A 12,921-nucleotide genomic window follows, 5' to 3' on the forward strand; every position below is an offset into this window, starting at 1 on the left:
ATTCTTTGGGTTGAACCCTAAGATTAACTTGTGGAATACATTTTCATGTCTCTGTGTGCAATTGCTAACTAGCATTAGCACAATGACTGGAAGTCTATAGTAACTGCTAGCATACTAGTAGATACCATAGACTTCCAGTCATTGCACTAAGGCTGGTTAGCATTGGCTCGCAAAACTACCTCCAACTTTTTTCATACTGGATCCAGACATAAAAAGGGTATCAATGAGTTCATCTGACTCTGGAGAAGTAAGGGATAACTATTCCACCTTTTGAAGTTTTAGGTCAAGCGCCTGTGTGTGTGGGGAGGGGAGGGGGCAGAGCGCCATTTCACCTTTCACTGATCTCAGCTTTAAAGGGGTGTTTTCTTACCCAGCAGCTGTCTGTTGCAATGCAAGGGGGCTGGTCTTGAGGGGGATGGGCAGAAGCCTCTGGCTGCGATGGTCTGGGTAGCGAACCACCAACCTTGTGTTCTCTATACTGTAGCCCTGTGGGAGAAACACATACTAATACATTAAGGTCAATAGAATATAAAGAGTTTTAAAACATATAGACATACAAAATAAAAAACAAAAAAGCCACAGCATCTTATGAAGGTCACTGACGTTGAGTTTCTCCATGGCCCGCGATGCCATGTTGGCATTCTTGAAGTTGACGAAGGCACAGAACCGCTCGTGGAGAACTCGTATGCTGTCTATCTCCCCGTAAGTTTTAAAGAGGTCCAACAGGTGTTTCTCAGTCAGCTCAGCGGTCACGTTCCCCACCCAGAGAGACACACACGGGGCCCTGGAGGAGGAAGAACAGGGAAGAGACATCACTTATGTCCACAGGCATCAAGTTACAAATACTTGTCCACACCAAATAAGGAAATCAAAAATGTATGTTTTTCTATTTGGGGCCATGACCCCTGACCCTTATTGGGTCAACAAGATTGGCTAATATCCACCTACCCTGGCAAGCCCAATGAGGAATCCTGGCTCACCACTGAGGAAAGAGTGAAGACAACTGAATTAGACACACAAAAAAATGTATGTATGATCTTCTACATTTCAGCAATAGCTCAGAAATGTGTTCCCTTTCCTTCGCATGTCATTTAACTACTTCCTGACATTGCTGCCCTCTAGGCTTAAGAAGAGAAATTGCATGTTTTTCCATACCACTGGCACGGCCTGCACAGTGGTGTGTGTCCTCACCCCTAGAAGCCTCAAGTGAGGTCAGCACAGCCTGTAGAGTGGTGAATCGCTCCAGCAGAGACATGCTCTGCCCCTCCTCAAAACCCAGATCCTAGAGATGGAGACGAGCGTGAGACAGAGTGAGAGGGAGCACTTCAACCTAAAAGGAAGCAATTCCCAAACCTTCCATAACAAAGCCATCACCTAAAGAGAGATTAACCTGGAGAAGAGTCCTTTTAGCAAGCTGGTCCTGGGGCTCTGTTCACAAACACAAACAGACGCCCCAGGACAGCAACACAATTAGACCCAACCAAAGCATGAGAAAACAAAAAAATAATTACTTGAAGAGCGCGCGCGACCGTGCGGGCGGGCGGGCGAGAGAGCCAAGAGAGCGCGCGCGCGACACAGCGGGCGAGAGCGTGCGGGCGAGAGAGCGTGCGGGCAAGAGAGCGCGACATTTTCCCTTTATCTAATATTAGGTTTTTGGTTGAAGATCTGATAACATTCAGTGTCAAAAATATGGAAAAAATAGAGAACGGGGGCAAATACTTTTTCACGGCACATGGAACAGCTGTGGGTCCCAGAGTAGCGGTGTGAAAAGCACTAAACACCAGTCTCTGTCCTCCGCTGCTTTTTCACGGCACTACACATGGAACAGCTGTGGGTCCCAGAGTAGCGGTGTGAAAAGCACTAAACACCAGTCTCTGTCCTCCGCTGCTTTTTCACGGCACTACACATGGAACAGCTGTGGGTCCCAGAGTAGCGGTGTGAAAAGCACTAAACACCAGTCTCTGTCCTCTTTGCTTTTTCACGGCACTACACATGGAACAGCTGTGGGTCCCAGAGTAGCGGTGTGAAAAGCACTAAACACCAGTCTCTGTCCTCCGCTGCTTTTCAGAAAAGAAAGGAGACTAGGAAACAGTTTAGGAGATCTGTAACAGCTATACATTGCCATTTCCCATACGCATCGTGAGCACGTTGGTAGCACATAGCCACGTCTGTGTGCAGGCTTGAACATGTGCATGTGTATTCAAAAATGTGTGTGTTCACCATAAGCTGTAAGACTTTGCAGTTGAAGAGATCATTGACAGCCTCCTCACAGTCTTTATCCAGCTTCAGCACCTGTTCCATGGCTTTCTCCGCCTCACTGTACCGCTACACACACACACACACACACACACACACACACAGGAGGTCAAAACACATCAAGCCTGCATAAGCATATATTATATCATTTGTGAATAATCACTATACGGAGAATGTGCTTCCTATAGAATACAATAGAACAGGAGAGGACAGTTATGCAGTCTGTGGTCCACCTTCATCCCAATGAGTGCACTGCCCTTGCGGAAGTGTCCTTTAGGCCAGTCAGGTGCCAGCTGGATGGACCTCTCAGCATCAGACAGGGCCTGGGGGTACTGCTCCAAACAGCTATAACAGTACGACCGGTTCCCAAAGAACCTGGATGGACGGACAGACAGATAAACACACACACAGAGAGACACACACGGAGGCAGACACACACAGAGGGTAAATTGTGGTTTATTGTCTATGCCGTACTGTACCAATGTATTGATGTCGGCTAGATACAGTCAGCCTCCAGTATCTATGCTGCAATAGTTTTTGTGTCAGGTGCTAGGGTCAGTCTGTTATATGTGGTGTAATTCTCCTGTCTTATCTGGTGTCCTGTGTGAATTTAAGTATGCTCCCTCTAATTCTCGCTCTCTCCCCCTCCCGGAGGACCTGCGGTCTCGAACTCTCAATGCTCGGCTATGAAAAGCCAACTGACCTGTTACACCCTCGACAACCTCTGATTGTTATTATTTGACCCTGCTGGTCATCTATGAACGTTTGAACATATTGGCCATGTACTGTTATAATCTCCACCCGGAACAGCCAGAAGAGGACTGGCCACCCCTCAGAGCCTGGTTCCTCTCTAGGTTTCTTCCTAGGTTCTGGCCTTTCTAGGGAGTTTTTCCTAGCCACCGTGCTTCTACATCTGCATTGCTTTCTGTTTGGGGTTTTAGGATGGGTTTCTGTATAGCACTTTGACATCTACTGATGTAAAATGGGCTTTATATCTATATTTGATTGATTGATAGGACAGCGACACATGCTTTGTTGTTTAGGCTTTGAAATTATACAATGAGTAGGAGGTTAAATTGTAGACTGTCAGTTATATCGGGTGAACCGTTCAGAAATTACAGCACTTTTCGTACAAAGAAATATAAAGTTGAGTATTAGGTTCCATATTCCTAAAACACAATGACTACCTCAAGATTGTGACTCTGCAAACTTGTTGGATGCATTTTCTGTTTGTTTTGGTTGTGTTTCAGATTATTTTGTGCCCAATAGAAATGAATGGTAATTAATGCAGTGTCATCTTGGAGTCACTTTTATTGTACATTTACATTTACATTTACATTTAAGTCATTTAGCAGACGCTCTTATCCAGAGCGACTTACAAATTGGTGCATTCACCTTATGACCTCCAGTGGAAGTGGATAAGAATGTTTCTCAACACTTCTACATGAATGTGGATGCTACCATGGTTACAGATAATCCTTAATGAATCGTGAATAAGTGAGTGAGAAAGTTAGAGGCATAAATATAATACCCCCAAAAAATGCTAACCTCCCCTGTCACAACAAAAAAGGTGTCACTGTCCCAATACTTTTGGAGCTCACTGTAACTAGCGTATTGAGGTCAGAGGCCATGCGGTAGTAAGTGATATAATGCAGACATATAATGGTGTGACATTACCTGTAATCCTTTGGGTCGTATTTGATGGCTTCTGTAAACATAACGACGGCCTGAGAATACTGGCCCTCCTGCACCAGCTTGATCCCTTTTTCTACAGGGCACATACACAGCCAGAGGCTCAAATGTACAAACATCTGAGCATGTTTGCACAGCAAGGTGTGTGTGTGTGCACCCGTATGTGTTTGAGGGTGTGTACAGAGAGTAGTATAAACGCACACACTCACCTGTCAACGAGGCGCTTCTCTTAGTCACAGCATCTGTTCCATTCACCTGAAGAAACCAGAACATGTTCCCAAAAAAGTAAGGCAAATACATTAATTTGTTCACATATTAGCTCCCTAGAGTTTGTCCTACCTAGGAAGATGTTTACTGTCACTGTAACCTGCAGCTCTAGGCCTGGGTTGCTGTTATAACATGCCAATTAGCACTTTGTGGAAAAGTGTTAGATAAAAAGCACGTAGGCCTAGGATACATATATATATAATTTCCTAGAAAGTCAGTCACATCTTACTGATGTATCCCAGGCCTATGTATATATACATACATACACATAAATAAAACTGTTGGTAACCTCTGACCCAGTGACACGACTGACCGTGCTCTAGCCTGTGCACTGAGGCAGTGTATGTGTATCTATGTATGTGTGTGTGAGACTATGCGAGGTCAAACACATAAACGTTCCAATAACTGTTTACCATTCCAGATGCAGAGTTCACCTCATCTTAACCTGCCACGGCCTAAAGATATCAACACGATGGGAGACCAGATAAAAGCCTTTTGCTTATTCATGAAAAGATTGTTGGAGTTAGATGAATAATATTTTTACACAAACATACAGTACCAGTCAAAAGTTTACACCTACTCATTCCAGGGCTTCTCTTTATTTGACTATTTTCTACATTGTAGAATAATATTGAAGACATCAAAACTATTGAATAACACATATAGTAAGATGGTGCCGAAGAGGATGGCTGACATTTTAATGCTCCTAACCAATTGTGCTATTTTGTTCGTTTTCTAGCTTATTTGTTTACTTATTTTGTACATAATGTTGCTGGTACCGTCTCTTATGACCAAAAATAACTTCTGGACATCAGAACTGGGATTACTCACCATGAACTGGAAGAAGCTTTTTCCTTTAACGAGTCTGACGAGAAAGATATACTGCTCTCCCGGGAACCGGCCCAGACCATTTCATTTGCGTGAAGAAAACACGGAGGAAAAGAGGATGCAGATCACGCTGCCTTCTGAGAATCCGTAGGCGATCAGAGTAAACTCCCACTGCCATCAATTCTACTTGCTAACATGTAATGAATAAAATTGATTATCTACGATTATCCTACCAACAGGACATTAAGAACTGTAATATCTTATGTTTCACTGAGTCGTTGCTGAACGACGACACGGATAATATAGAGCTGGAGGGATTTTCAGTGCACAAGCAGAACAGAGAAGCTACGTCTGGTAAGACGAGGGGTGGGGGTGTGTTGTCTTTTTGTCAATAACAGCTGGTGCGCAATGTCTAGTATTAAAGAAGTCTCGAGGTATTGCTCTCCTGAGGTAGAGTACCTTACGATAAGATGTAGACCACACTACCTACCGAGAGAATTCTCATCTAAACTATTTGTAGCTGTCTATTTACCACCACAGACCGATGCTGGCACTAAGACTGCGCTCAACCAACTCTAAGGCCACAATAAAACAAGAAATTGCTCACCCAGAAGCAGCGCTCCTAGTGGCCAGGGACTTTAATGCAGGCAAACAAATCAGTTTTACCAAATTTTTACCAGCATGTCACACATGCAACCAGAGAAAAAAAGAAAAAACCTACAGACCACCTTTACTCCACACACAGAGATGCATACAAAGCACTCTCCCACCCTCCATTTGGCAAATCTGACCATAATTATATTTTCCTGATTCCTGCTTACAAGCAAAAACTAAAGCAGGAAGTACCAGTGACTCGCTCAACACGGAAGTAGTCAGATGATGCGGATGCTACGCTACAGGACTGTTTTGCTAGCACAGACTGGATGAATCCCGGGAACACATTCCAATGGCTTTATCAATAAGTACATCGACGACGTCATCCCCACAGAGACCGTACCTACTAGAGGTCGACCGATTATGATTTTTCAACGCAGATACCGATTATTGGAGGACCAAAAAAAGCCGATACCAATTAATCTGACCATTTTTTTTGTTGTTGTAATAAATGACAATTACAACACTGAATGAACACTTATTTTAACTTAATATAATACATCAATAAAATCAATTTAGTCTCAAATAAATAATGAAACATGTTCAATTTGGTTTAAATAATGAAAAAAACAAAGTGTTGGGAGAAGAAAGAAAATTGCAATATGTGCCATGTAAAAAAGCTAACGTTTAAGTTCCTTGCTCAGAACATGAGAACATATGAAAGCTGGTGGTTCCTTTTAACATGAGACTTCAATATTCATTGTAAGAGGTTTTAGGTTGTAGTTAATATAGTATTTATAGGACTATTTCTCTCTATACCATTTGTATTTCATATACCTTTGACTATTGGATGTTCTTTTGGGCACTTTAGTATTGCCAGTGTAACAGTATAGCTTCCGTCCCTCTCCTAACCCCTACCTGGGCTCGAACCAGGAACACATCGACAACAGCCACCCTCGAAGCATCATTACCCATCGCTCCACAAAAGCTGCGGCCCTTGCAGAGCAAAGGCAACAACTACTCCAAGTCTCAGAGCGAGTGACGTCACCGATTGAACCGCTATTAGCGCGCACCCTGCTAACTAGCTAGCCATTTCACATTCGTTACACCAACCTAATCTCGGGAGTTGATAGGCTTGAAGTCATAAACAGCGCAATGCTTGAAGCACAGGGAAGAGATGCTGGCAAACGCAGTAAAGCGCTGTTTGAATGAATGCTTACGAGCCTGCTGCTGCCTACCATCACTCAGTCAGACTGCTCTATCAAATCATAGACTTAATTGTAACATAATAACACACAGAAATATGAGCCTTTGGTCATTAATATGGTCGAATCCGGAAACTATCATTTCGAAAACAAAACGTTTATTCTTTCAGTGAAATACGGAACGGTTCCGTATTTTATCTAACGGGTGGCATCCCTAAGTCTAAATATTGCTGTTACATTGTACAACCTTCAATGTTAAGTCATAATTACGTAAAATTCTGGCAAATTAGTTCGCAACGAGCCAGGCGGCCCAAACTGTTGCATATACCCTGACTGCAATGAACGCAAGAGAAGTGACAATTTCACCTGGTTAATATTGCCTGCTAACCTGGATTTCTTTTAGCTAAATATGCAGGTTGAAAAATATACACTTCTGTGTATTGATTTTAAGAACGGCATTGATGTTTATGGTTAGGTAAAGTCGTGCAACGATTGTGCTTTTTTCGCAAATTCGCTTTTGTAAAATCATCCCCCGTTTGGTGAAGTTGGCTGTCTTTGTTAGGAAGAAATAGTCTTCACACAGTTTGCAACGAGTCAGGATGCCCAAACTGCTGCATATGTTGCAAGAGAAGTGACACAATTTTCCTAGTTAAAAGAAATTCATCTTAGCAGGCAATATTAACTAAATATGCAGGTTTAAAAATATATACTTGTGTATTGATTTTAAGAAATGCATTGATGTTTATGGTTAGGTACACGTTGGAGCAACGACAGTCCTTTTTCGCGAATGCGCACCGCATCGATTAAATGCAGCTAAATAAACTAGTAATATCATCAACCATGTGTAGTTAACTAGTGATTATGATTGATTGATTGATAGTTTTTTTTATAAGGTAAGTTTAATGCTAGCTAGCAACTTACCGTGGCTTCTTACTGCATTCGCGTAACAGGCAGGCTCCTCGTGGAGTGCAATGTAAGGCAGGTGGTTATAGCGTTGGATTAGTTAACTGTAAGGTTGCAAGATTGAATCCCCGAGCTGACAAGGTAAAAATCTGTCGTTCTGCCCCTGAACAAGGCAGTTAACCCACCGTTCCTAGGCCATCATTGAAAATAAGAATGTGTTCTTGTTTTTTTATCTGCCAAATCGGTGTCCAAAAATACAGATTTCCGATTGTTATGAAAACTTGAAATCGGTCCCAATTAATCGGCCATTCCGATTAAATCGGTCGACCTCTAGTACCTACATATCCCAACCAGAAGCCATGGATTACAGGCAACATCCGCATTGAGCTAAAGGCTAGAGCTGCCACTTTCAAGGAGCGGGACACTAATCCGGACACTTGTAAGAAATCCGCTTTATCCTCAGATGAACCATCAACAATACCGGATAAAGATTGAATGCTACTACACAGTCTCTGACCCCCTTCCAATGTGGCAGGGCTTTGAAAACTATTACAGACTACAAAAGGTATACCCAGACGCGACCTGCCTAGTGACGCGAGCCTATCAGACGAGCTAAATGCCTTTTATGCTTACCTCAAGGCAAGCAACACTGAAGCATGCACGAGAGTACCAGCTGTTCTGGATGACTGTGATAATGCTCTCGGTAGCCGATGTGAGCAAAACCTTTAAACAGGTCAACATTCACAAAGCCATAGGGCCAGATGGATTACCAGGACATGTACTCAAAGCACGCGAGAACCAACTGGCAAGTGTTTTCATTTACATTTTCAACCTCTCCTTGTCGGAGTCTATAATACCTACATGTTTCAAGCAGACCACCATAGTCCCTGTGCCCAAGGAAGCAAAGGTAACCTGCCTAAATGATTACCGTCCCATAGTATTGGACAGTAATTAAAAATGCTTCGAAAGGCTGGTCATGGCTTACATCAACAGCACCCTCCCGTATACCCTAGACCCACTCCAATTCGCATACCGCCCCAACAGAGCCACAGATAACGCAATCGCACAACACACTGCCCTTTCCCACCTGGACAAAAGGAACACCTATGTGAGAATGCTGTTCATTGACTACAGCTCAACGTTCAACACCATAATGCCCTCGAAGCTCATCACTAAGCTAAGGACCCTGGGCCGAAAACACCTTCCTCTGTAACTGGATCCTGGACTTCCTGACCGGCCACCCCCAGCTGGTAAGGGTAGGCAACAACACGTCTGGCACGCTGATCCTCAACACTGGGGCCCCTCAGGGGTGTGTACTTAGTCCCCTCCTGTACTCCCTGTTCATACATGACCAAACACGACTCCAACACCATCATTAAGTTTGCTGATGACACAACAGTGGTAGGCCTGATCACCGACAACGATGAGACAGCCTATAGGGAGGTGGTAAGAGAACTGGCAGTATGGAGGCAGGACAACAACATCTACCTCAATGTGAGCAAGACAAAAGAGCTGATCGTGGACTACAGGACGAACAGGCCCCCATTAACATCAACGGGCTGTAGTGGAGTTTCAGGTTCCTTGGTGTCCACATCATTAATGAGCTATCATGGTCCAAACACACCAAGACAGTCATGAAGAGGGCACAACAAAAGCTTTCCCCCCCCTGAAAAGACTTGGCATGGGTCTCCAGATCCTCAAAAAGGTATACAACTGCACCATCGAGAGCATCCTGACCGGTTGCGTCACCGCCTGGTATGGCAACTGCTCGACATCTGATCGTAAGGCACTACAGAGGGTGGTGCGTACGGCCCAGTACATCGAGGCCAATATTCCTGCCATTCAGGACCTCTATACCAGGTGGTGTCAGAGGAAAGCCCATGAAATTGTCAGCGACTCCAGTCACCCAAGTTATAGACTGTTTTCTCTGATACCGCACAGCAAGCGGTACCGGAGCGCCAAGTCTAGGACCAAAATGCTCCTTAACAGCTTCTACTCCCAAGCCAGAAGACTGATGAAAAATGTATCAAATAGCCTCCGGACTATTATATTGACAACCCTCCCCCCCCTCCATTTGTTTTGTACACTGCTGCTACTAGCTGTTTATTATCTATGCATAGTCACTTCACCCCTACCTACATGTACAAACCACCAAGTGCTATGTTGAAACTGGCTCTCATGAGGACCGCCACAGGAAAGGAAGACCCAGAGTTACTTCTGCTGCAGAGGATAAGTTCATTAGAGTTAACTGCACCTCAGATTGCAGTCCAAATAAATGCTACAGAGTTCAGGTAACACACACACACATCTCAACAACTGTTCAGAGGAGACTGCGTGAAATCAGGTCTTCATGTTCAAATTGCGGCAAAGAAACCACTACTAAAGAACACCAATAAGAAGAGACTTGCTTCGGCCAAGAAACACGAGCAATGGACATTAGACTGGTGGAAATGTGTTCTTTGGTCTGATGAGTGTAAATTTGAGATTTTTGGTTCCAACCGCCGTGTCTTTGTGAAACGCAGAGTAGGTAAACGGAGGATCTCCGTTGTGATGGTTCCCACCTTGAAGCATGGAGGAGGAGGTGTGATGGTGCGATGGTGGTGACACTGTCAGTGATTTATTTAGAATTCAAGGCACACTTAACCAGCATGGCTACCACAGCATTCTGCAGCGATACACCATCTCATCTGATTTGCGCTTAGTGGGACTACCATTTGTTTTGCAACAGGATAATGACTCAACACACCTCCAGGCTGTATAAGGGCTATTTGACCAGGGAGGAGAGTGATGGAGTGCTGCATCAGATGATCTGGCCTCCACAATCAACCGACCTCAACCCAGTTCAGATGGTTTGGGATGAGTTGGACCGCAGAGGGAAGCAAAAGCAGCCAACAAGTGCTCAGCATATGTGAAAACTCCTTCAGACTGCTGGAAAAGCATTCCAGGTAAAGCTTGTGGAGAGAATGCCAAGTGTGCAAAGCTGTCATCAAGGCAAAGGGTGGCTACTTTGAAAAATCTCAAATATGAAATATATTTTGTGTTACTTCATGATTCCATGTGTGTTATTTTATAGTTTTGATGTCTTCACTATTATTCTACAATATAGAAAACAGTCAAAATAAACTAAAACCCTTGAATGAGTAGGTGTGTCCAAACTTTTGACTGGTACTGTATGTCTCAGCTACCATTACACAACAACTGCGTTTCTTGGACATACCAGTCGTTTACAATTCAACCGAGAGTGGCAGAAGTGAAATGTTACAATTGAACATAACAGGCTGCAGGGCAGTGTTAATTTTGTCAACAATAACTATGAAGAAAAATATTAGTCAACTACCTGTTTTTCCCTGATGAAAACTAAATTGTTGTGTTTATATTTTTGTTCAGCATATTTTCATCAACTATACCAATCAAAAGACCTTTTCTTACTGGAAATTGATACATCATTAGACACATGGAATGTATCACAGGACAATCCAAAAAAGAGAAGTGGCAATTTAGAATGATGCACAGATTTTCATTCAATCATCACATCAATTAGTTCCTATTTTAACCAGTTTGAGATGTAAAAAATGCTCCTGAGCACAATTTAACACAGCACTCTAGACTAAGGCGTCCAATTTACCCCTGGTCTCCCCTATTACAGTTAGCCATCAACACTCCTACTACTGACAGCAACCTATTGCCAACCCTCCTACCACAGTAAATAGTTACTGTACCTAACTATCCTTAGCCCCAACCCTCCTACCACAGTAAATAGTTACTGTACCTCGCTATCTTTAGCCCCAACCCTCCTACCACAGTAAATAGTTACTGTACCTCGCTATCTTTAGCCCCAACCCTCCTACCACAGTAAATAGTTACTGTACCTCGCTATCTTTAGCCCCAACACTCCTACCACATTAAATAGTTACTGTACCTCGCTATCTTTAGCCCCAACACTCCTACCACAGTAAATAGTTACTGTACCTCGCTATCTTTAACCCCAACACTCCTACCACAGTAAATAGTTACTGTACCTCGCTATCTTTAGCCCCAACCCTCCAGTAGTTAATAGCCCCAACCTCCTACCACAGTAAATAGTTACTGTACCTCGCTATCTTTAGCCAGTAAATAGTTACAACACCAACCTACCACAGTAAATAGTTACTGTACCTCGCTATCTTTAGCCCCAACACTCCTACCACAGTAAATAATTACTGTACCTCGCCATCCTTAGCCCCCACACTCCTACCACAGTAAACAGTTACTGTACCTAGCTATCCAGCCCCCACACTCCTACCACAGTAAACAGCTACTGTACCTAGCTATCCTTAGCCCCCACACTCCTACCACAGTAAATCGTTACTGTACCTAGCTATCCTTAGCCCCCACACTCCTACCACAGTAAACAGCTACTGTACCTCGCTATCCTTAGACCCCGACCCCACACTCCTACCACAGTAAATAGTTACTGTACCTCGCTATCCTTAGCCCCAACACTCCTACCACAGTAAACAGCTACTGTACCTCGCTATCCTTAGAACCCGACCCAACACTCCTACCACAGTAAATAGTTACTGTACCACACTATCCTTAGCCCTGACACTACCACCAGAGCAGACAGTTAGCCATCAACACTCTTAGTGCAGACAGCAAGTAATCACCAACACTGCTATAACAGCTATCAAACAGCAAGCTTTTACCAACTAACTAGCTACCTAGCTATCCTTAGCCCCAACAACACTTCTACAATGCAGTGACTTCTAGATGGCAAGATATCCTATGTCTCACAGCAGACAGCACAGCAGACAGCTGTGCTGACACCTATCATCAACACTCCTACCACAGAAACATCTTTATCCCCAACAACACTTCTACCAGTGTAACTTCTAAGTAGCTAGCTAGCTGGCTAGCTATCGTTGCCACAACAACTCTTACAGACAGACATCAACAAAACACCCATCTAGCTAGATATCCTGGCTAGCACCACTCTTACCATAGCAACTAGCCAGCAAGGTAGATATCCCAAAGCTCATGGTCCACTTACCTCTCTGGTTCTGCCCTCATTCTCCTTGGACTTGCGCCCAGGTTTGGTCCAGCCTTTTGGCCTGATGTGGCTAGCAGCGTTGGCAAAGAATGCACTGCTCACATCCCACTCCGGTTCCTACAGTAGAGAGACAAAAATAAAGACATA

The 12,921-nt window shown here is 43.8% G+C and overlaps 1 protein-coding gene across 5 annotated transcripts in view; it reads right to left on the reverse strand.

Moving 5' to 3' along the window:
• Positions 1-12,921, reverse strand: part of zgc:123010 (uncharacterized protein LOC641500 homolog) — a 33,262-nt gene that overhangs the window by 3,027 nt on the left and 17,314 nt on the right. For 4 of the 5 annotated variants that reach the window (XM_029645517.2, XM_029645516.2, XM_029645520.2 and 1 more), the window contains exons 6-14: positions 12,775-12,891; positions 4,158-4,203; positions 3,934-4,024; positions 2,490-2,631; positions 2,221-2,325; positions 1,156-1,282; positions 949-982; positions 604-784; positions 371-486 (exon numbers count right to left, since the gene is read on the reverse strand). In XM_029645517.2, the coding sequence (XP_029501377.2) occupies positions 371-486; positions 604-784; positions 949-982; positions 1,156-1,282; positions 2,221-2,325; positions 2,490-2,631; positions 3,934-4,024; positions 4,158-4,203; positions 12,775-12,891 (959 nt within the window). The remainder of the gene's footprint in view (positions 1-370; positions 487-603; positions 785-948; positions 983-1,155; positions 1,283-2,220; positions 2,326-2,489; positions 2,632-3,933; positions 4,025-4,157; positions 4,204-12,774; positions 12,892-12,921) is intronic. The other variant, XM_029645518.2, reaches the window with a different exon arrangement.

This window comes from Oncorhynchus nerka, linkage group LG10 (assembly GCF_034236695.1).
Source record: "Oncorhynchus nerka isolate Pitt River linkage group LG10, Oner_Uvic_2.0, whole genome shotgun sequence".
Taxonomy (NCBI): Eukaryota; Metazoa; Chordata; class Actinopteri; order Salmoniformes; family Salmonidae; genus Oncorhynchus; species Oncorhynchus nerka.